General features: G+C 46.0%; 1 protein-coding gene and 1 long non-coding RNA gene across 25 annotated transcripts in view; one reads left to right on the top strand and one right to left on the bottom strand.

Moving 5' to 3' along the window:
* The window catches only part of LOC122174734 (uncharacterized), a 38,620-nt gene extending 18,924 nt beyond the window's left edge, over positions 1–19,696 (top strand). The window contains exons 3-4 of the long non-coding RNA XR_006176963.2: positions 10,758–10,865; positions 19,564–19,696. This is a non-coding gene — a long non-coding RNA (uncharacterized LOC122174734). The remainder of the gene's footprint in view (positions 1–10,757; positions 10,866–19,563) is intronic.
* Positions 2,320–24,897, bottom strand: part of LOC101933332 (KAT8 regulatory NSL complex subunit 1-like) — a 141,045-nt gene continuing 118,467 nt past the window's right edge. For 21 of the 24 annotated variants that reach the window (XM_042860751.2, XM_065586708.1, XM_065586711.1 and 18 more), the window contains 3 exons: positions 20,348–20,460; positions 6,997–7,222; positions 2,320–4,784 (listed from right to left, as the gene is read on the bottom strand). In XM_042860751.2, the coding sequence (XP_042716685.2) occupies positions 4,503–4,784; positions 6,997–7,222; positions 20,348–20,460 (621 nt within the window). In that variant the 3' untranslated portion in view covers positions 2,320–4,502. Of the gene's footprint in view, positions 4,785–6,996; positions 7,223–13,538; positions 13,754–20,347; positions 20,461–24,897 lie in introns of those variants that run through there. The other 3 variants (XR_010599080.1, XR_010599079.1, XM_065586700.1) reach the window with 3 other exon arrangements.

Genomic DNA, 24,897 nt, shown 5'->3' with positions numbered 1-24,897 from the left:
AGATCCTATCAAACTAAGTATCTTTTTGATGAGATTACAAGTTTGGGTGAAAAGGTAATAGTGTTAATGTAATATATTTAGACTGTTGTAAGTCATTTGACTTGGTACTACAGAACATTATGACTGAGAAACTAGAACAATACAGAATCAACATGACACATTAAACGGATGCAATTGATTGATCGGGAATCATGGAGCAGTTTTTTTCTAATAGGATCCTGCAGGAATCAGGTCTTGGCTCTATGCTATTTAATATTTTTATCAATGACCTGGAAGAAAACAATCATTACTGATAAATTTGCAGATGACAAAGATTGAGAGAGTGATAATGAAGAGGACCGGTCATTAATACAGACTGATTTGGATCACTTGGTAAGATGGGAGAGCAAACATGATGCATTTTAATATGGCCAAATATAAACATATACATCTGGGAACAAAGAATGTAGTCCAAACTTACAGCCCGGGAAGTCTACCCTGGGAAGCAGTGACTCTGAAAAGGACTTGAGGGTAATCAGCTAAACATGAGGTCCTAGTGCAACCTTGTGGCCAAAAGGGCTAATGTGATCCTTGGAATTTCAGAGAAACATTGAGTAGGAGCAGGGAGTTTCTATTACCTGTTTTTGGCAAAAGTGTGACTGCTCCTGGAATACTATGTCTAGTTCTGGTGTGCACAGTTCAAGAAGGATGTAGATAAATTGGAGACAGTTCAGAGAAGAGCCATGAGTAAAGGACTAGAACACATCCCTTATAGTTTTAGGCTCAAGGAGCTCAAGTCTATTTGTCTTATAAAAATGTTCAAGAGGTGACTTGATCTCAACTTAGGAGTACCTACAGGGGAAAGAGAAATTTGATAATAAAGGGCTCTTCAACTTAGCAAACATATAACAAGATCCAGTGGACGGAAATTGAATCCAGACAAGTTCAGATTAGAAATAAGGTGGAAATGTTTTAACTGTGAGAGTTATTAACCTGTGGAACAGTTTATCAAGGGTAATGGTGAATTCTCCATCTCTGGAAATTGATAAAATCAAGGTTGGATGCTTTTCTAACAAAGATCTACTCTAGTTCAATCAGGAATTAATTCAGGTAAGTCCTATGGTTTGTGTTATACAGATCAGACTTGACAATTGCAATGGTCCCTTATGGCTTTATAATCCATTAATAAAGGTCACATATAGTTACTATAGGCTAAGGAAGGGGAAATGGTCAGAACTCATTCCTCACAAAATCTCATTGTGGATCCATCTCTTAAGTAGTGGGAATTCCTTCCTGCTCAGTGACAGACCTTAACTGAAATCTAGTAACTTGGAATCATGTGTGTATAACCTGTACAGAGAGTATCACTTCATGACATTAGGTCACAGGCTAAAACTGAATCTTTTGCAATTTAGCAGAAATGACCTTTCTTATGACATATGGTTCAACCATCTGATTCTAATGGTCTAAACCAGTGGTTCTCAAACTGGGGTTCAGAGGGTCCACGAGTCAACGGGGCCATTGGCCTTTCTGATCAACTCGTCCCCCCTCCCTCCCAGTGCCTCCTGTATGCCATGGAACAGCTGATCAGCAGAGTGTAGGAGACACTGGGAGGGAGGAGGAGGAGCGGGAATGGGGTAGGCTTGGGGGCGAGGGCGGAGAGAGGTGGGGCGGGGTGGAGCAGAGGTAGGGCCTTGGGAGAAGGGGTGTAGTAGGGGTGGGGCTTGGGGCTGAGCAGGGGTTGAGCACCCCCAGGGAAAATTAGAAGCCAGCTTGGGAGTCCGTGAAAAATTTTAAATCAAAATGGAGGTCCTCGGGTTGCTAAAGTTTGAGAACCGCTGGTCTAGAGGAAGCTTGAGTCTAACCAGCTACACACACAAAATGACCAAATGACAGTGTACATAGGTGTGTATACAGTTTGATTTTAGCCATCACTAACAACGAACAAGAGCATTTTTCCTCTACCAAGGTCACCATAAAAAGGAAGTCTTCTCCCTCCTCTCCACACTTTTTGAGTAGGAGTCCCTAAAAAAAAAACCTTTCTCCTGATTGCACCAGCCAACCAAGTATGCTATTCTAATACTAAAAGTGTGTCCCTTATTTTGATAAATAGGGCAGAAATGTGACAGAAAGTGGTTGTCTTCATTGCTATCATCTAGTTAATTTCAGACAGGGCAGAGCAACTAGGGATCTTACTCTGTTTGACAAAGGACGGCATTCTTAACTCCGATTCTGTGCTCACAATGGCTGTGTAGGATCAGGTAATCAGATACCACGATATTAAGAGAACAAAGGGGGATGCATACATTTGCAGGAAAAAAGCAAGACTTGGCCCATGGATTGCTATAAGCCTCAAGTTTTATTTTGCTTTCATAACCATAGCATTTAGTCAGATGTGCTTTGAAGTCATTATTGTGAAACATCTTTCCAAACAGATTTTGCCCCTTTAAACAGTCCCAGAGTTTGCTAATATGTTTCTTCATCCATAGAACATCCATCCACTCAAAACAACACAAAAATAAAAATACCAAAAACAGGGAGAAAGTACATATAGAGCAATTACACAAAAGATGACAGTCTCTGTGGGAGAACTCTTACTTAATGTTTCTGTGCTTGTTGCTTATAATCAACTTATGAAAAAAAATATGAATTTGACAGGATGGATTTTAAGTTTCTCGGAATTTTTCATTTTCAAACCTCCCAAAAAGAAGGGGACAAAGTGTGTGAAAGGGGAATTGGGTTTAAATGTGACAATGTTTCCCCAGAGGCTTCCTTAGTCATCCCTCTTCTCATTGCCTTAATATTTCACTCTGCTGCTTTTCTGGAACAAAAAGTGAGTTACTGCCACTTATAGCCCATTACAGCAGCTATGGAGACTCCATCAGATCTCAATGACCTGCCCACTAGATGCCGGATAGGATGCAACTGCATTGTTAAATGCAAGGCCAGTTATGCTTGGTGCAGCTGGTAGATGGTGGGGCTGCCTTTTAAACAGGTTATTGTTTACTCATCCAAGTTTATCCTCCAAAATTTCAGTACGGCAGCCCTTCTATTTGACTATTTTATTTAATACTTTTAGTACAGAACCATTCAGAGGCCCTAATCAGGATCTGGGTCCCATTGTACATACATACAGTCCCTGCCTTGATCATTGCTTTCCTATATTCCTATTTCCTTCTGAATGTCCCAGCTCAGGGGAGGAGAGAATACCTGAAAGGACACCATTGGAAACTCAGAAGAGCAATGATGTCCGGCTATCCAGGAATAACTTAGAAATACTGACCTTATAGACGATTTACAATGGCAGCACAATAAGTAAGCTATTTATCAAACTGGGGTTCATTAAAAAAAGTGGGCTAACTGTTTAGTTCCATTAGTCCTGGGATGTAAACATACCATCTGCAAAGGGCAGAGATTCGAAGTGGGAAAGTAAAAAGGAGGATGCATGTCAAATGAAGTTGGACATGTTACCACTGTGTTACCTTAACACATTTCCAAGCCCCCTTTCTAAATGTTGGTATTAAAAAGTACTACATGTTCTGGAAGGGCAGCATTCTGACCCATCATTTTCCAGAAGGGCTCCCCAAAAATGGCTCAACACCCTTCCTACCATCTGCTAGTTGAGAGCTGTACCCCCTCTGTACAATGAATCTATGGTATTTTCTTTCCCCAGTAGTTTTGCTTTACACAGTTTTGCCAGCTGAGATCCATGATAGAGAACAATTGAGAAAAAGCTGTGAACAAGTTAGAGATTGATCTCCATCCATCCTGTCAGTTTCATTACAGTGAGAATATATTCTAAATAAATGAAAACATCCACAGCATGAAAATGATTTGTAGTTTATTTGAAGGCAATTGATACAAACGTTATTTGTGCAAGGCCAAGGGAACCTGGTTTTCACATACTCTCAATAAAGGATTTGTTTTCATAGCTGCATTTAAAAATAAAAGCCATGCAGCACTGTTAGACTTCCCCATACCTTTTCAGGTGTTTATCAGTTGATCTCTTGGAAATCTGTTCCTATTCCTGCTCCACCATGACACACTAGACAAAAAGCCACTGAAGACTGGATGTGCAGCCAGGGGGCACCCTTTCCAGATAGAGATGTTTGAATATTGAACAATTAAAGTTAGAACAGCCAATTTAGTTTCCTCTTTGTTTGATTTTCATTTTTTTGTTTTGTTTTGTAACCCACCATCTCTCTCTGCATTATCCTGGGCTGCTGCAACTGTCGCAGCACCTAACCTTCTTGCCAGCAGGGCAATTGATCCCTTTTCTCCAGAGTAAACCAGTTGTTTTTTCTGGACAGCACTGTCCTCTCAGAGGTCCAGCACCTTATTTCTGCAGTGTGCCCAACTCTTCCCAATCGGGGGACGTGGGAGCCCAAAATCTGCTTCTGAACCTAGGTCTCAGGCATGGCAGCACCATTCACTGCCAGTGCTCCTCTGAACCAGCTCATCAGCCAAGCTTTTGATTCTGAAATAAACTATGTGCCTAACAACACATCACATAAATCAGGTGTTCATCTGTTGTTGAACAGCCTTCCTGGGAAGCATTGCTGGTCTGTGAACACCTCCAAGCTTCTATTGCCCTCTGTTTGCAGGTCCATATCTGAAACACGTGGCTCCCTGGAGTTAGATATGCCAGAGTCTATACTGTTAGTCCTGATACCCTGCTTGTTGCTAGAGTCCCACTGTTGAAAGTCTCCTGACTGCTTGCATCCATCTTCACTTGGCTGTTCCAGAAGAGCTTGGTATGCTGTGTCTGAAAGAGGAAATGTACGTGGTTCCCACGGTTGTACACTCTGTGGGGGAGAGAGAAGAGAGAAAGAAGGATTGGTACAGAAAACCCAGATTTCAGAGTGGTAGCCATGTTAGTCTGTATCAGCAAAAAGAACCAGTACTTGTGGCACCTTAGAGACAAACAAATTCATTTCTTAGTCTCTAAGGTGCCACAGGTACTCCTCATTCTTTTTTCTTTAAAAAAGTAAAAACAAAACCAAAAAAACAACCAGAGTTAGCCCGTTATAGGACATGACAATATTCATTCTCCCTACATCCCTAAAGAGACCTCACGCTTCAATTTAAACCTCAGGCTCTTCTCTCTGGAACAGGGTACTGAAGTAATGCAGACAGTTTCGATAAGCAACAGAAGTTATGCAGCATAGAACTGTGATACGCGAGCTCGCATTTATATTCTTAGTCCCAGCTAATCATTTTTCTGTTGGGATCAAGACTACTACCCTCCTAGCTCCTTACCTCCTTGATCGTTGAGGAAGTTCTTCCACAACCCCAGTGACTTCAAAAGACATTTAAAAAGTAAAGTTAGTGCCTGTACTCAGAACAGGTCTGGCGCAGAAAGCAGCAATGAGATTCTTCAATCTCAAATGCCTGACCTGGAAGGATCATCTCTAAGGGTGAGAGGGGAGTTCAGTCCCTATGGTACACTCAGACATAGACGCCAACTCATGGGTGCTCCAGCCCTGGAGCATCCACAGGAAGGAGAGAAAAAAAAAAAAGTGGGTTCTCAGCTCCCACCGGCTACAGCTGTTCCCCACCACTGCCAAACAGCTGATGGGGGCAGCACAGCCACCAAACAGCTGTTTGGAGGCATGGGGAAGGATTTGGGGGAGGGTACAGAGCAGGAGGGTGGGTGAGGGCCTCAGGCAGGGGGTGGAGTGGGGGAGTGAGGGTGAGCCCTGGAGGAGTGGGCGGAGCAAGGGCAAGAAGAGGCAGAGCAAAGGCGGGGCCTTAGGGGAAGGGGTGGAGTCTCGGGGCAAAGTGGGGACTAAGCACCGCCAGGGAAAAGGAAAAGTCGGCACCTGTGCACTCAGTCCTTGATCTTTCTACAGAAACTGCTAACAAGGATGGAGAATCTATGAAGTGGCTTGTAGGGTGGATACCTGCCCAATGAAAATGGGCTGCAGGACCAATCATTTCACAAAGGCCACTTAATTTTATCAAACAGGACAAGTCACTTAGCTTTCAATCACTAGGATTTAGAATGGATTTAAATTGGTGGCCTAGAAGTAGGATAGCTTTTTATTCCATTCCCAATCCCTTGACCAACATAACTCTGGAGACACTTAAACTGAGCCAATTCAGTGACAGTGGATCACAAACTAACTCTGATCTTGAGTGTTAAAAAAAAAATCTTAACTTAGCACTAAGTTTAGGTTTATTTCAGGTAGCAGAACATGCAGACTGCTGTGTTACAAAGGGACATATGTACTGGAGTATGCTTCAACACTCACATTTATATGAGTATGTATATATAATCTTAGTGTGATGTCACAAATGTAGTGGGACTTCACTGTAGGATCAGGAAGAGATGCTCTGTTTCAAATACAAAGCTTTACAATCTCCAAAGAAATTCTGTGAAGTTCACACAAAACTGAATTCCAGTACCAGCACTGTAAAGAAGTGGGCAGATCTGTGGCTAGCCATGAGCATCCCTGTGCCTCACAAAATCATGTCACATTGTTTCATTGCTACCACTTTGGAGTAGTTTCTTTATAGAGGTCCTCATGTTTGTGTTTTGGTCTACATTCAAATAGGTCTTTTAAACTGAAAATAACTTTAAAGTTTTCCAATACTGTTGTAGCCATGTTGGTCTTACCATAAGAGACAAGGTAGATGAGGTAATATCTTTTACTGGACAACTGTCTGTTGCTTGAAAGAGACAAGCTTTCAAAGCCTGAAGAAGAGCTCACTGAAGTTCAAAAGTTTGTCTCTTTCACTAACAGAAGTTGGTCCAATAAAAGATATTACCTCACCCACTTGTCTCTCTCAAGAACTTTTAAAGCAGTTGTGAAGAATTCTCATTCTCATTGAGTCCAAGATGGCATAAACATTTCAAAAAAAAGAACAGGAGTACTTGTGGCACCTTAGAGACTAACAATTTTTTACGAGTTTTTTCATGAGGTTGATGGATTTCCACTCCATACGGCTAAACATTTTATGCTCTCAGCCCTGAATATATGTAAGTACAGTAGAAAGGAAATAAATGTCCCTCACCTGTATTACTTCATTTAGTATTTCTGGGGAGAGTCTGGTGTCCTCAGTGCAGGACAGCGGCACTCTAATCCTGTTCTTTATAGAGAGGGGGTGCAGAATGTTAAAAGGCTCAGGGCTGTGAGATCCCATAGAAGGGTGCATATAGAGAAAGTCATTAAGGCAATTAAATCCAGGATCTGGAGATGCTGGTTGAGGTGTCCATCGACCATCTGTTTTGTTGGAGGACCTAAACAAAAACAAAGTTATTTAAGGGCCAATGTTGACACAACAACAAATGGATATATACTGGCTATCAATAAGTTTTGGCTTGAAATCAGACAAAAGTTTCTAACCAGCAGAGGAGTGAAGTCTGAAACAGCCTACCTAAAGGAGTAGCGGGGGCAAAAAGCCTAACTTTTGTTTTAAGAGTGAGTTTGATTATTTTAATGGAGGGGATGAAATGATTGGCTAAATGGCATATGGCCCATCCACGACTGCTACCAGCAAATTATCTCCAATGGCTAGAGATGGGACAATAGAGTGGGAGGGCTCTGAATTACTACAGAGAATTCTTTCCTAGATGAGTCTTGCCCACATGCTCAGGGTCTAACTGATCACCATATTTGGGGTCAGGAAGGAGTTTTCCCCCCAGGTCAGATTGAGATTTTTTTCGCCTTCCTCTGCAGCATAGACATAGATGATTAGGGTTGGAAGAGACCTCAGGAGGTCATCTAGTCCAATCCCCTGCTCAAAGCAGGACCAACACCAACTAAATCATCCCAGCCAGGGCTTTTTGTCAAGCTGGGCCTTAAAAACCTCTACAGATAGAGATTCCACCACCTCCCTAGGTAACCCATTCCAGTGCTTCACCACCCTCCTGGTGAAATAGTGTTTCCTAATATCCAGCCTAGACCTTCCCCACTGCAACTTGAGACCATTGCTCCTTATTCTGTCATCTGCAACCACTGAGAACAGTCTAGATCCATCCTCTTTGGAACCCCCCTTCAGGTAGTTGAAAACAGCTATCAAATCCCCTCTCACTTCTTTTTTGCAGACTAAACAAGCCCAGTTCCCTCAGCCTCTCCTTATAAGTGAAGTGCCCCAGCCCCCTGATCATTTTTGTTGCCCTCTGCTGGACTCTTTCCAATTTGTCCACATCCTTTCTGTAGTGGGAGGGCCAAAACTGGACACAAATACTCCAGATGTGGCCTCACCAGTGCCAAATAGAGGGGAATAATTACTTCCCTCAATCTGCCGGAAATTCTCCTACTAATGCAGCCCAAAATGCCTTTAGCCGTCTTGGCAACAAGGGCACACTGTTGACTCATATCCAGCTTCTTGTCCACTGTAATCCCCAGGTCCTTTTCTGCAGAACTGCCGCTTAGCCAGTTGGGCCCCAGCCTGTAGCAGTGCATGGGATTCTTCCGTCCTAAGTGCAGGACTCTGCACTTGTCCTTGTCAAACCTCATCATCTCTCTTTTGGCCCAATCCTCCAATTTGTCTAGGTCACTCTGGATCCTATCCCTGCACTCCAGCGCATCTACCTCTCCCCCCAGCTTAGTGTCATCCGCAAACTTGCTCAGGGTGCAATTCATCCCATCACCAGATCATTAATGAAGATGTTGAACAAATCCGGCCCCAGTACCAACCCCTGGGGCACTCCGCTTGATACCGGCTGCCAGCTAGACATCGAGCTCTTGGTCACTACCTGTTGAGCCTGACGATCTAGCCAGCTTTCTATCCACCTTATAGTCCATCCATTCATCCAATCCATACTTTTTTAATTTGCTGGCAAGAATACTGTGGGAGACCATATCAAAATCTTTGCTAAAGTCAAGGTATATCATGTCCATCGCTTTCCCCATATCCACAGATCCAGTTAGCTCATCATAGACGGCAATCAGGTTGGTCAGGCATGACTTGCCCTTGTTGAATCCATGTTGACTGTTCCTGATCACCTTCCTCTCCTCCAAGTTCTTCAAAATAGATTTCTTGAGGACCTGCTCCATGATTTTTCCAGGGAACGAGGTGAGGCTGATCGGTCTATAGTTCCCTGGATTCTCCTTCTTCCCTTTTTTAAAGATGGACACTATATTTGCCTTTTTCCAATAGTCCGGAACCTCCCCCAACTGCCACAAGTTTTCAAAGATAATGGCCAATGGCTCTGCAATCACATCAGCCAACTCCCTCGGATATATTGCATCCAGCCCCATGGATTTGTGCATGTCCTGCTTTTCTAAATAGTCCTTAACCTGTTCTTTCATCACTGAGGACTGCTCACCTCCTCCCCATACTGTGCTGCCCAGTCTGGGAGCTTCCCTTGTCTGTGAAAACCGAGGCCAAAGAAGCATTGAGTTCTTCAGCTTTTTCCACATCATCTGTCACTAGGTTGCTTCACCCATTCAGTAAGGGTCCCACACTTTCCCTGACCTCCTCCTTGTTGCTAACATACCTATAGAAACCCTTCTTGTTACTCTTTACATTCCTTGCTAGCTACAACTCCACTTGTGCTTTGGCCTCAATAAGGCTTCTTTAAAATACAGCTTGCTCTCCTGGACTTCTTTCCCACTCATATTAGCCTCCCAGGAGATCCTGCCCATCAGTTCCCTGAGTCTGCTTTTCCGAAGTCCAGGGTCTGTAGTCTGCTGTTCTCCTTTCTTCCTTTTGTCAGGATCCTGAACTGGACCATCTCATGATCACTGCTGCCCAGATTGCCACCACATCTACTTCCCTGTTTGTGAGCAGCAGGTCAAGAGGAGCATGGCCCCTAGTTGGTTCTGGTTGTCCCCACCACTCTCCAAAACCTTCCTGGATTGTCTGTGCACTGCTGTATTGCTCTCCCAGCAGATATCAGAGTGATTGAAGTCCCCCATAAGAACCAGGGCCTGGGATCTGGAAACTTCTGTTAGTTGTCCGAAGAAAGCCTCGTCTACCTCATCCTCCTCGGCTGGTGGTCTATAGCAGATGCCCACCATGACATCATGCTTGTTGCTCTCGCCTCTAAACCCAAAGACCCTTGACAGGCTTTTCTCCAGTTTCATACCGGAGCTCTGAGCAATCATACTGCTCTCTTACATACAATGCAACTCCTCCACCAGGTCACTTCCTGGTTCAAACTAGAGTACACGGTGGATTCTCTATAACTTGAAATCTTTAAATCAAGATTTGAGGACTTCAGTAACTCAGCCAGAGGTTATAGGCCTATTACAAGAGTGGGTGGGTGAGGTTCTGTGGCCTGCGATGTGCAGCAGATCAGACTAGATGGTCTCTTCTGGCCTTAAAGTCTATGAGACACAGGCACATAACTAGATACTAACATGGAACCCAAATAAAAATAAGCCACTGCATATTGCAAATGTGAGCCACAAAACTGAGATAAGTCTGGACTTAATCATTGTATCCCTCCTTTATTCAAGCAGCTGGTCATGGTCTCCAGCAATTAGTGTTTTGCCCCTGAATTGCAGCTTCTCCTCCACTGTCTGCTATAACAATAGCTCACAATTTTCTTGGGCAATTTCTGCCAATGTTGGTGGTGGTAAATTTTAAGATTAAAAAAAGCATTTGCTAGCTGCTTTTTCTCATGATGAGACTTTGGGGAATCTGAGATAAAATAGTATAAACCATCTACTACTAAGTACAGAGGCAAACAGACTGCTGTAATTGGAAGTTATACTGAAGAGTCCTGCCTATTTTTGACTGTACAAATACATGTTTTTCTTTGAAATCCTTTCACCTCCTCCTCAGGGCCTGACATATGTTCATTGTGTCCCCTACTACTCCAGGTTTCCAAATCTCTCTTCTCCTTTCCACTGTGTTGTTACGACCTGCTGTCTAACCAAGGAGAGCTGGAAGAAATTGCCATGTTTACAATCTGTCAACTCTACTCCTAGGTAAGCAAAAGAGATATAATTTGGAAAAAGGGCATGGAGTTTGCACTAACTTATTAGTTCCTAGCATGAGACATGAGGGCCCAAGCTTAGTATGAAACTAATTTCTCATGTGGCATGATAACATGCTGGGTCACAACTCTGATGAGCTGGCCCTATCCTATATACATTTCATCAACACTTTGCTTGTCAGCACAGCAGACTGGTTACATGAACCACGTCATCAGCAGCCTAGGATTTCTTTGCTTACAACAAACTATAGTTTCACAAAGTATAAGGCCAGAAGGGACAGTGATATAAAGAAGCCAGACTAGATATCTCTGGCCATTAAATTTCATTCAAATACTTCTATAGCGTTCATTCACTCCTCAGAAGACTAAACTGTTGTGCCACTGGCAGAGACCAGGAGAGTTTTAGGTGCCACCAATGCCTGCGGCCCCGGCAATGGCAGGAAATTGATTAAATGACATCTGCCCAGATCTTCCCAGCAGATGATCCATGCCCCATTCTGCAGAAGAACGTGAAAAATCCCTACATCCCTGTCAATCTGACCCTGAGGGGAAATTCCTTCCTGACTCCAAATCTGGCAATTAGTTAGACCCTGAACGTGTGAGCAAGACACCAGCAGGCATTTAAAATGAATTCTCTGTATCACTTAAGTACTGGTTCATCCTGCCTGGTGTCCCATCTCCAGTTGTGGCCAATCTCTGATGTTTCTGAAGAAGGTAAAAAAACCAATATATCTAATTATGCACTGGGGGGAAAATTCCTTCCTGATCCTTGCAGGTGATCAGCTGATGCACAGACGCACAAAATTTGATTATAGTCATTGTCTTAATGCAGAGCTGCAACGAGTATGTTAGGAGCAATGCAGACAATCCTGTTTTCCCCATTATGCATGAAGGAAGGGGATGAATGGGGGACTGATGAGAGTCCTAGATTCCAAAGCCAGAAGGCACCTCCAGCCTGACAACACCTTCCTCTCCCTCTGCATCCCCTGTACTCCCCAGCTATAGAATTTCTCCCAGACCAAAATTAAAGGATATATTTTAGAAAGGTATTTGATTTAATCTTACAGACTCAGAGCATTGGGAAGTCCACCACATCACCTGGTAAGCTGTTCCATTGTTTGCTAGGAAATTATATCTTATTTCAAGGTTGAATTTGTCCAACTTCAACTTCCAGCCACTGGCTCTTGTTATACCTTTGTCAGCAAGCTTGAAAAGTCCCCCACTAGAAGACCTCTTGTCCACATGTAAGTGCCTAGACACAGTGATCACATCATCTCTCCATCTTCTTTTCAAAAAGAAGAGAGACTCCTTACTTTCCAGCTTCCTGATTATTTTTCTGACCCTTCTTTGAACTCTCTGCAGCATTTCCACTTCCTTATAGAATCCAGTTCTGGTGTCCACACTTCAAGATGGTAGTCAGTCTTACCAATGCAGTGTATAGAGACAAGGTCGCTTTTCTACTTCTACTTGATAGTCCCCTTTTTATACATCCAAGGACTGCATGAGCTCTTTTTGCCACAGCATTGGACTGAAAGCTCATGGTAAGGTGATAATCTATGACAGTGATTCTCAACCTTTCCAGACTACTGTACACTTTTCAGGAGTCTGATTTGTCTTGCATACTCCCATGTTTCACCTCACTTAAAAACTGCTTACAAAATCAGACACAAAAATACAGAAGTGTCACAGCACACTATTACTGAAAAATTGCTATCATTTTTGCCATTTAATTATAAAATAAATCAATTGGAATATAAATATTGTACTTACATTTCAATGTATAGTATATAAAGCACTACAAACAAGTCATTGTATGAAATTTTAGTTTGTACTGTCCTCACTAATACTTTTTATGTAGCCTGTTGTAAAACTAGACAAATATCTAGATGAGCTGATGTTCCACCTGGAAGACTGCTGCGTACCCCCAGGAATACAAATACCCCTGGTTGAAAACCACTGATCTATGATGACCCTTTAGTCCTTCTCTGAGTCATGACAGTTTTTCCCATCCTGTAGATATAACCTGTATTCTTTGTTCTCAGATGCATTACCTTGTATTTGACTTATTAAAATGCATTTTGTATGAATGTTACTGGTGATCCCTATCACTTGGTAACAGTCACCTGTCCTCCTCATTATTTTCCACCCTACCAATCTTTGAGTCATTTGACAACTTTATCAAAAATTTAATTTTGTCTAGATAGTTGATAAAAATATTAAATAGCATTGGACCAAGAACCAATTCCTGGGGACCCCTTCTAGAAACAGTCTCTACCATTGATATCTCCAGTTAACAACTACATTTTTAGATCCATCAGTTGAGCCAATTTTTAACACATCTAATGTGTAACTTGTTCCTGGTTAACTCCATATAATGCAAGTTTAAAAAAAAAATCAAGATGTCATGTGGTATTAAGTCAAATACCTTGGAACCGTGACCAAAAGCACCCCTGTATTCACACCCTACATGCTGTTATAATAATCTTTGTACAAAATATGCTTTATGACATACCATTTGAAAACTAAACTCACTGGTCAATAATATCATGGTGAAATAATATACATAAAATTATTAAATCCCCCTGTATGATGTTCTTAAGATATGTTCAAACTATGCAGCCCGGCCTAGACAGAAGTATCCTGAATGAAGAAATGGTCCGTTTACCTCAATTTACATATAAGTAGTAAACAGGGTCCTTGAGACAGTAGGGAGAGGAGATGGCAGGAGACAAAGAAAACTGCATTTCAGTAAACATAGGTGAGAACAAAGAACATGGAACCTCCTTCGCCACCAGACTCCATGTCACCTTCTTCACTCTTTGAATAAATATTGCTTTGAGGGGTAACCCTGAGAAGAATCCATTTCCAAGGTTAACTGGACTACAAAAGAAAGGGGCAGAAAAAAGACAGTTACCTTTTCCGTAACTGGTGTTCTTCGAGATGTGTTGCTCCTGTCCATTCCATATTAGGTATGTGCGCTCGCCACATGCACCAGTGCCAGAAGTTCTTCTGTCAGTAGTATCCATAGGGGACCTGCTCTGGCGCCCTCTGGAGTGGTGCCTGCATGGCACGGTATAAGGGGCACTGCCAGCTCCCCCCACCCTCAGTTCCTTCTTGCTGGAAACTCCGACAATAGGGGAGGAGGGCGGGTCGTGGAATGGACATGAGCAATACATCCCGAAGAACACCAGTTATGGAAAAAGTAATTTTCTTTTCTTCTTTCAGTGCTTGCTCATGTCCATTCCATATTAGGTGACTCCTAAGCAATACCCCTGGAGGTGGGTAGGAGTTCACAGACGTGTAGATTGCAACACAGCTCTGTGGAACCCAGCATCATCCCTGCCTTGCTGAGTGATGGCATAATGGGTCATGAACGTATGGACGGAGGACCACATTGCGGCTCTAGAGATGTCCTGTACAGGGATGTGCGCCAGGAAGGCTGCCAAAAACGCCTGTGCTCTAGTCGAGTGGGTTCTGACAATCGGCGGTAGCGGAACCCCCACCAGCTCGTAACAGGTCCTAATGCATGAGATAATCCAATTGGAAATCCTCTGCAATGACACCAGAAGGCCCTTCTCATCCTATCCGCTGTAGCGATGAAGAACTGAATTGGTTTACGGAAAGGCTTGGTACATTCTAAGTAAAAAGCCAAGGCCCTTTGGACGTCCAGCATGCGAAGACGCCTCTCTTCACTAGTCTTGTGTGGTTTTGGACAGAACACTGGGAGGAAAATGTCCTGGTTCATATTGAAGGACGACACCAATATGAAGACTGGGTGGGGCCGCAGCTGAACCTTGTCTTTGTAGAAGACAGCGTACGGCGGTTCTGAGGTCAAGGCTTTAATTTCAGAGACTCGTCTCGCCGATGTCACCTCCACCAGGAATGTGACCTTCCATGACAGATGGGAAAGGGAACAGGAACCCAGCGGCTGAAAGGGTGGGCCTGTGAGCCTAGAGAGGACCAAGTTAAGATCCCATTGTGGGACAGGAGTCCGTACCTGCGGGAAGAATCTCTCGAGCCCTCTCAAGAATCTGACAGTCATGTCACGGGAAAACACCGTCTGTCCTTGGATCAGCAGGTGAAAAGCTGAGATGGCCACGAGATGCACTCTAACAGAAGAGTGTGCCAGGTCTTGGTTCCTCAAATGAAGCAGGTAGTCTAGGACAGCCTGTATGGAAGATCACAAGGGAGAGAGGCCACACTCGGAGGCCCAGTGGGAAAACCTCATCCCCTTGGTCAGGTAGGTCAGTCTAGTTGAGGGCTTCCTACTTCCGAGGAGGACCTGTTGGACCTGCTCTAAACAGGTCCGCTCCTCCGGGTTCAGTCATGCAGCATCCACGCCGAGAGGTTGAGGAACCAGAGGTTGGGGTGTATCAGCCGACCATGGTCCTGTGACAGAAGGTCCGGTCGGTTGGGCAGGGGCCAGGGAGGGACCGCTGATAGGTTCATGAGTGTGCCGAACCAGTGCTGGCAAGGCCACGCTGGGGCACTCATGATAACCCGCACCCTGTCTCTCTCGATCTTTGCCAGGACCTTGGTGATGAGAAGGATCGGAGGGAATGCGTACATCAGGCCCCCTGACCAAGACAGGAAGAAGGCATCGCCCAGAGCTTGCCAAGAGCAAAACCGATGACATTTTCTGTTTTGCCTGGTGGTGAACAGGTCCATTTGGGGAGTTCCCCACCTCTGGAAGACCATGTAGACTAAATCCTGGTGGAGCAACCACTCGTGGTGAGAGGAGAACCCCCTGCTGAGGTGATCCGCTAGCGTGTTCTTGACGCCAGGGAGGTGACAAGCCTCCAGGTGGATCTCATCGTTGACACAGAAGTTCCAGAGCCAGAGTGCCTCTTGGCAGAGAGGCGATGAGCACGCTCCCCCTTGCCTGTTGATGTAGACCATCGAGGCTGTGTTATCTGTCAGGACTCTCACCACCTTGCCTGACAGGTGAGGTAGGAAGATGCTGCATGCCAATCAAACCGCTCTGAGTTCTTTGACGTTTATATGGAGCACCATCTCCCCCAAGGACCACATACCCTGGGTATGGAGATCTCCAAGGTGCGCACTTCAGCCAAGGCATCTGACATCAACTCCATGGACTAGGAAAAGGCAGTCGTCAGCCACTGCTGTAGGGGCCGCATCCCGAGCCTGGCATGGTGGACAATGTACGTGCAAGCTGCCATGTGGCCCAGCATATGCGTGGCCCAGCCCAAGGAAATGCAGATACCTCTGTGATAAGGTCTGTCAAGGCCCAAAAGCTTTCTAGCGGCAGGAACACTCTCGCGCAGGTTGAGTCGAGCACCGCTCCAATGAATTCTATCCTTTGCACTGGCATGAACGTGGACTTTTTGTCATTCACCAGTAGACCCAGGGAGTGGCAAGTGGCTTGCAGCACCGCAACATCCCTTTGCACCGGAGACCTGGAGCTGCCCTTGATGAGCCAGCCATCGAGGTACAAGTAGATCTGGATACCCCAGCGCCTGAGGTAAGCCGCCACCACCGACATGTACTTGGTAAACACTCTCGGTGCAGTCGCCAGGCCAAACAGGAGGACCGTAAATTGATAGTGGACCGATCTCACCATGAAATGGAGAAAACGTCTGTGCCCTTAGAAGATCGCTATGTGAAAATATGCATCCTTTAAGTCAAGGGCGGCATACCAGTCTCCTGGATCCAGGGAGGGGATGATAGAGGCCAGGGAGACGATGCAGAACTTCAGCTTCTTTAGGTACTTGTTGAGGTCTCGCAGGTCCAAAATGGGATGCAGACCGCCCTTGGCCTTTGGGATTAAAAAGTATTGTGAATAAACGCCCCCCCCCATTCCTGTACTCTAGAGGAACTTCCTCCATCGCCCCCATCTGCAGCAAACCTTGGACCTCCTGTGAAGGATCCCTGAAGGGGGGGCGGGGATAAAAAGAAACTGAAGGGTATAGCCCTGCACCACTGTGTTCAGGACCCAACGGTCTGGGGTTATTGTGGTCCATGCAGGGAGGAAAAGGGAAAGGCGGTTGGAAAAAAACAGGGAAGATGGATCTGGGGAATGGTCTGGTAGGTCGCCCTCCGGCGCACCCTCAAAACGGTCGCTTGGCCTTTTTGTGAGGCAGGTCCTGCTGAGGCTGGCTCCTTTGTCCCTGAGGCTGTTGCACTTTGAACTGCTTACGTGCTGGGCCTGGGACGTACCACCCCAGCATTTTCAGAGTGGTATGGGAGTCCTTTAAACCATGCAGCTTGGTATCAGTCTGTTCTGCAAATAGGGCCTGGCCATTGAAGGGAAGTTCCTGCATCGACCGCTGAGCCTTGGTGGATAAGCCTGGGAGGAGTAGGCAGGAAGCTTGCCGCATGGAGATGGCAGAGGCCATGGTGTGGGCTGGAGTCCGCCGCATCAGAAGCCGCCTGGAGGGCTGCTCTGGCTGCTGTCGTGCCCTCCTCAAGCGAAGCCTGGAACTTGCCCATAGCCTGCCACATGTTGTAATCATAGCAGCCAAGGAGGGCCTGGTGATTGGCCACGCTCAGTTGCAGGCTGGAAGACAATAAGTCTTACGCCCCAAAAGATCCAGCCTTGAGTCTTTATTTTTGGGGGTAGCCCCTGGTTGGCCTTGCCTCTCTCTGTGGTTAACCGCCTCAACCACAAGGAAATTGGGGGCCGGGTCGGAGTATAGGTACTCATGCCCTTTTGTTTGCACAAAGTACTTGCATTCGACCCTTTTAGAGATGGGGGCAAGGAGGAGGAAGTCTGCCACAGGGTGGTGGTAATCTTTGATACCCCCTCATGAAGGAGTAAGGGCCTTCCTGGCAGGGGCCAAGAAGCAGAGGACATCAAACAAGGAGTCCGAAGGTTCTTCCAACTCCTCAGCCCGGAGCCCCAGGTTAAATGCAACCCTCTTCAATAGTTCCTGGTGTGCCTTAGCGCCATCCTGAGGAACTGGGTGAGGCGGCTCCATAGCCTCGTCTGGTGATGACGAGGATGATGCCAGTACCGCAGGAACTTCCATGTTCATTGGTGGTCTAGCAGGCTGCTCCCCCGAGCCCTTCTGGATCTGTGGGGTCCTTCCCCCCGAAAGTCTCGGGCACTGGAGGGGTCGGGATGCCGAGGCCGCAGGCCTGTCCGAAGCTCCCAACACCAACACCTGGGAAGGCTGGGTGAACCCCCAGGGGTTCTATGGCGCCGGCCATTGTGCCTAGGGCCATGGGACAGGTTTTGGTGCTGATGATGTAGGTGGCACTGCAGGAGCCAGAGGCTGTCCCACAGTTAGAGGGCCCTGCTCAGTGCCGGAGCAGTTGCTACCCAGCGACCAGGATCAGGCGGAGCGGTGGCTCTTATCCTGACTGGTGCTGGTCACTGCGCCTGGAGGCAGACCTGTCCAAGCGGGACGAATGCCTTGGCTGGGGCCTCGGGGACCGATGGCCTTTGGTGTATCAGCGTCGGAAACCCGGTGATCTACGCCTTATTCTTCCCAACTGGGATGTTGAGCGGGACCGGGAGCTATCACGCACCAGATGCCGGGAGGAACTCCCCAAACGTGGCGATCCCAGTCTCGGAGATCAACAACGGCAGTCTGGTGACCTCGACCCTTGGATATGTACCGAGCTCTTGGCGATGTGAGGGGTTGGTCTCGGTGCTCCTGCCTGGGGGCGCACGCCTCAGTGTCTGCACCATACTACCAGGGAGGTACACCTCGAATCTCGCAGTTTGTGCCCAAGGTCCGGGATCAAAGAGGGCTCCGTTGAGCCTGCCTATCTGAGGCGTGACGGCTTCAGGCAGGTGAGCGGTGGCAGGATGTTCCACGCGAAGGGGAATGGTGCCACTGAGGAGGGGACATGCGGAGATCCCAAGCCGGGTTTACCTCGAGACCTGGATACTGCCGGAGCTAATGTGGGCAGCACCGGAAGCATCAGGATCTCCTGAACTGCCTGCAGGGCCTTGACAGCACTTGTAGCTGGCGGAGGCCTGTATCGCTATCTGGAGTTGCAGGCAAAGCATGGGATGGGCTGCGCTGCTCGGCTTGAGCTGGGGCCTGACTTCCCAAAGGAGGCGTTGAGCTGCCTGGCGTCGGTCTTGGCTCACCCCCAGCCGTCTTTTCCCTTGAGGGAAGTAGGCGATCTTCCTCCTCCCCATCTTCTTTGGCTTCTTGGCCGGAGGGGGGCTGACGCTGCAGTGCTCAGTGCTGAGTTGGAACGTTGCTCCAATGCCGGAGTGAGTGCTGACTGCATCAGGAGCACCTTTAAGTGACTGTCCTGCTCCTTTTTCATCCTAGGTTTGAATGACTTACAAAGACGACACTTGTCGCTTATATGCCCTCGCCCAAGCACCGTAAGCAGCTACTATGCGGATCATTGATGGGCATAGGCCGTTTGCAACCAGGCTTAAGGCCTGGGGACGGGGGATGCCCCGTCCGAGTCCCATTCGGAAAAGAAAAGAAATAGAAATTAATGGATATATCCCATCTCCTAGAACTGGAAGGGACCTTGAAAGGTCATCGAGTCCAGCCCCCTGCCTTCACTAGCAGGACCAAGTACTGATTTTGCCCCAGATCCCTATGTGGCCCCCCTCAAGGATTGAACTCTCAACCCTGGGTTTAGCAGGCCAATGCTCAAACCACTGAGCTATCCCTCCCCCCCAACTAACGAAGAGTTCAAGAACTATTACTAAGAGTAACTAATTCAACTATTAACTAGATACAATTATATTACAGGTTTTCAAAGTTCACAAGAACGGAGAACGTAACAATGCTAGCCGAAGCAGATGATGTTCAGGCAGTGGCCACTCCAGAGGGTGTCTGAGCCGGTCCCCTATGGATACTGCTGAGGGAAAAACTTCTGACACCGGTGCATGTGGCGAGCGCACACACGTAATATGGAATAGAAATGAGCAAGCACTCGAAGAAGAACCCCAAGCTCTAGCTCTCTCTCTTTCCCCTAAGATGACAAAGGAACCAGCCTTTTTATTTTTGGGGAAGGTCCAACTTGAGAATTTGGTCAGCCTTATTGCTGGGAACATATTGTAAGGATTTTACCTTGAACCAAATCTAGCTTGTTAAATTTTAGCTACTAGAAAACATTTTGTCTTTATTTCTCTTGTAGCCATTTCTGACATTAATACCTGGTACCTGAATCCACTTAAAATCCTATCTTCTTTTGTTAATAATCTTGTTTTATTTTTTAATCTAACCAATCCAGTGCTGTGTTTAAACTGAACTGTTTGCTAACAGTTCAAGAAGCAGATTGTTGAATGTTAACCCTTTACAGAGACAATGGATCTTTAATACCTGAACTGTCCAGGAGAGAGCTGGTCAGTGTAAAACACATGTTGTGAGTGGCCCACGTTGGGAGCTACAACACCACAACCCCTCACTGGTCTGGAGTGCAACCCAAAATGTGACAACCCCAAAGCAGGATCTCTGTATAGTTTAACATGAAGAGGAAATAAAGATTCTTGCTTCCATGCCTTGCTATGTAGTGCTAATGAGAAATTGATACCTGTTTCCTCGCTTGTGGGAAACAGCTGCTGCCCACGAATCCCATCGGGCTCGTTCAAGCTCCTCATACTTGGTGTGATGGTTCAAATAGGTCTCATCAGAAGTGTCTTCCAACTAGGAAAAAAGAACAAGGCTAGTTTTCCCTCTAATATTCAAAAGATGACATTCTGTCTTCAGGGTGACACTACTGTTTGGTCAAGTACAAAGTAGCAGAAACCCTGTGATTCTGTACCACAGAACTCAGCAGATAACAATGCCTATTGGACAATACTGGAGAAACCAGAGTCTCTTTTGCCCCCGACTTCCTTTAAAAAAAAAAAAAAAAAAAAAAAAAAAAAAAAGTTTCCAAATGGAAGTCAATTCATATAGGATCAAGTTTACAAGGATTTAATCTTTGGTTCAGATTTGGCTGATCAAAATCACACAATCTGCTGTATGTGACTTACCTATTAATTTATATAATTGGATTCAGAATCCTGGATGATCAGACAGCTGTTCATGCTGTTAAGAGTGTGAGTGTGTGTCCCACTAGAACAACTCAACATGAATTCTCTTACTGAATAAGCCCTCTGTGATGGGAGTTGAGACTTTCCAACAGTGAGCAATACCATACAATCACATCATCTGTGGTTGCTCAGGTTGGTGAGAACTTCCCTTAACTGGGGAATTGGAACCACTGTTTAGAATCACTAACCCAGTCATACTTTTCATGAGCCGCTGAATTTGAAGTTTATGAATCAGACTATTGTCTGGATTCTCTGAGACAAAGCCTCTATTATATAGATCATGTGAACGGATGCCAAGAACATTAAAGCACCGCTCAAGGGTTTGCTGTAGCTGCTGCCTGTAGAGAGGGATGACCCAAGAAATGCTTTTTAATAACAGCTGATGCAGATGTCAGGGAGCCAATTGCAGCATAGTCAATCTCCTACCAACAGAATGAGCATAGCTGATCCTGGCAGGGGCTGTCCGATTGCACTTCCTGATTGGTGGAGGGGCGGGGCTAAGTTACTACTTGACCCAGCAGCAGCCAGAGCTTGATGGCTGCTCAATGCATCCCACACTGCAGCTGTGTTTGATCATGTTTCCCCAGTGCCTGCTCCTGCACTCTTCCAGCCTGTGCCTGCTCTTGTGACAGCTCTAGTTCCTGCTTTGTGCACCTGTTCCTGCCCAGCCTGCCCCTCTCTATCCGTGGCTCCGCTTCCTGACCATGACTTTAGTTCACCTACTGGCTCTGGTATTCGGCTTCTGATCCCTGGCTCTGACTTCGGCTTTGCTCTTGACTATGCCCCTGGACGTCCCATGACTCAGATTCTCCGCTCAGCTCTAACCTCCAGACTTGGCCACTCCCATGGCTCCAACCACTAAGACCAACTGCTAACCTCCCAGTCCTGTTCCTGACAGATTGAGCAGCCTGCAAGAGAAAGACTGAAGAGGAGGTTCTTCTGTGAGGTTGACCCCCATTAAGGTCTCTGTCTTCCTCACAGAGGTAATGGGCACCTTGCAGAAGCTACAGACCCAAATCATGGCCCTGCAGGCACAGGTCTCATTATCCAGGGCTCAGGTACCTCAGGAACTGAAAATTCTGCTGCTAGCCCAATTTGACAGTGACTGTGGGAAATTTTGCAACTTCCTGAATCAGTGCTGCCTCCTGTTCATGTGATGACCTCTGTCACGTCCCACTGACCAGTCCTGATTTAGGCTCATCAGCCTGTTAACTGGGAAGGCCCTGGCCTGGAAGTCCCTCTCCAGGAGACTTTCAGCCCCTTGCTAGGGCAGCTTGAGTAATTCCATGAAGACACGGCAGTTGTTTCGATGACCTGAACTGTACCTGCTCTGCCAAGGGTGCTTTGGCTCCTACGCTAGCGAACAGACCATTCGCCAAATTCACCATGGAATTCTGGCACTTAGTGGCTGAAACTAGATGGAATGAAGCAATGCAGCACAGCACTACCATTTCCGGCATGGCTTGAATGAAGAAGTCAAGGACAAGCTGGTGCGGGTAGAGCCACTGTCTGACCTAAATGCTCTGGTCAAGTTGTGCATCAGCATTGATGATCACCTGGCCAAATGTCAACTAGAAAGGGAGTTCAGTTTTCTTCAGCCTGTGGGTGTAGAAATTTGACCTTGCCTTGCCAACACAGAAAGGAACCTGCAATGAGCTCTAGATTTATGCTTATATTGCGGGGAACCCGGGCACTATGTGCAGTGGTGTCTCAGTAAGACTCGTGTCCTGTCCCGGTTGGGAAAGCCCTTTATGTCAAACAGTATCCTGGCTGTAGTTGGCTAGTGAGCCACCACCCTCCAACTTCCTCTTTGGCTACAACACCCTGCCATATTTGAGGTTTAGCTAAGGGCACTGGTGGACTCGGGCCTCTGACAACTTCATGGACCTAGATTTTACTTGGACCCATAACATTCCCAATCAGTGAAACAGCATCTCTGATTTGATGGAATCCATTGATGGGTCCCCCCCTCCTCTGGCCCTGTTATTCACCAGATGACACTGCTGACTCTGATTACACTCCAGGTCAACCAGGAAATTCTGCAATTTGGACTGATTTGTGCCACTCGCTCCCCCATCATTCCTTGGCTGGTTGCCCATGACCTGCGCATCCAGTAAGGATCAGGCATGGTGTACTTTATATCAAGATTCTGCTGCCAGTTACGACTCCCAAGGTTGGTGTCAGATCCAAACCCTCTCACAATGGAGCTGCTGAAGGGGGAAGTTCAAAGATAGCTGCCGCCCTCTCCATCACCCTCTCACCCATTTCAGGTATTGCGGGGAAATAAAGACTTCGCTGATGTACTTGATAAAAAGAGAGCAGATGTCTTACCATCACATCACAATTATGATTACTTCATACTCCCTCTCAGTACTGAACCTTCAAATGTTCCAGGAATACTTCCATAACAATTTCCAGAAGGGGTTTATTTGTCCTTCTGCCTTTCCGGCAGGGGTTCCAATCTTTTTTGTTGTGAAAAAAGACATTTCCCTGGCTCCTGCATTGATCACTGGTCTTTTAATAGAGTGACTGTTCGAAATCGCTACCCTTTGCCACTTAATGAACTTTTTGAAATACTTTGCTTGGCTGTTTTTTCCCTGAACTTCACCGACTCTGCAATCTGGTTCATATCAAGGAAGGTGACGAGTGGAAGATGTGTTCCAGGTTCCATTCAGGCATTTTGAGTATTTAGTTTGCCAGAAGTTGGGAATGACTGACAGAGAATGGATTACTTGAGGATTACCTGTTCTGTTCATTTCCTCTGGGGCACCTGGCATGGGCCACTGTCGGAAGACAGGATACTGGGCTAGATGGACCTTTGTTCTGACTCAGTATGGCTGTTCTTATGTTCTAGTTACGCCATTTGAGCTAAGTAATGTCTCTATGTTGAAGCATTTCGTAAATGACTATTTTCAGGACATGCTGGAACAATTTGTTGTTTATTTAGATGATATTCTTGTCTTCCCCAAAAACCAGAAACTACATGAGCAACATGTCCGCAACATCCTTGACTGACTCCACCAGAACAAACTTTACATCAAACCTGAGAAATGCAAATTTTATAAGGACACTATTGAGTTCATTAGCTTTATCATCTTCCCCAAGTACAGTCTGCTTCCAGTAAGCTAAAGAAAGTCTTCCCTTCAGCTCTCATTCTTGTGTATCCAAACCTTTTACCATAGAAGCAGATGCCTCAAACGTTGCAATCAGGGCTGTACTTTCACAAAATGCAGGCCCGCATCACCAACTCCATCCATGTGTGTATTATTCACGTAAACTAACCCCTGCTGAGAAGAACTATGATAACTGGGACTAGAATGGCGACACTTTTTGGAGTGGCTCAGTTCCTGATCCAGGTCATCACCAATCACAAGAACTTAGAATATCTTTGAATGGCTTAATCATCAGATCCATGGTCACTTTTCTTTGCCGGATTTGATTTCAGTATTACCTACTGCCCTGCATCACAGAAAGCGAAAGCAGACGGCCTTTCCCACAAGGACAAATATGCTGTGCTGAACACCACTCCCCAAAACACTGTGCTATGACCATCTAATTCTGTTGGTGGAACAACAGCCCAGAATTTACCATCTCTTATTCGGGCTCTACTCCCAAAAGACCTGTAAGCAGCCAAACTCTGTGAGACCCTTGATACCTCCAATGCACCATTCAGCTTAGGCTTCCATTTGCACAATGGTCCACTATATCTTAAGCAAGCACTTTTACATTCTAGTATCAGAGGGGTAGCCGTGTTAGTCTGAATCTGTAAAAAGCAACAGAGGGTCCTGTGGCACCTTTAAGACTAACAGAAGTATTGGAGCATAAGCTTTCGTGGGTGAATGCCCACTTCATCAGACGCAATCTGATGAAGTGGGCATTCACCCACGAAAGCTTATGCTCCAATATTTCTGTTAGTCTTAAAGGTGCCACAGGACCCTCTGTTGCTTTTTACATTCTAGATGATCAGCCCAGACTCAAAGTGTTAAGAATGTGCCCTGACACCGTAGGTGCTGGCCATTTTGGACACCATAAGACTCAGGACTTG

The sequence above is a fragment of the Chrysemys picta genome, chromosome 2, assembly GCF_011386835.1.
Source record: "Chrysemys picta bellii isolate R12L10 chromosome 2, ASM1138683v2, whole genome shotgun sequence".
NCBI lineage: Eukaryota > Metazoa > Chordata > Testudines > Emydidae > Chrysemys > Chrysemys picta.
This window is presented reverse-complemented; position numbering and strand designations above follow the sequence as displayed.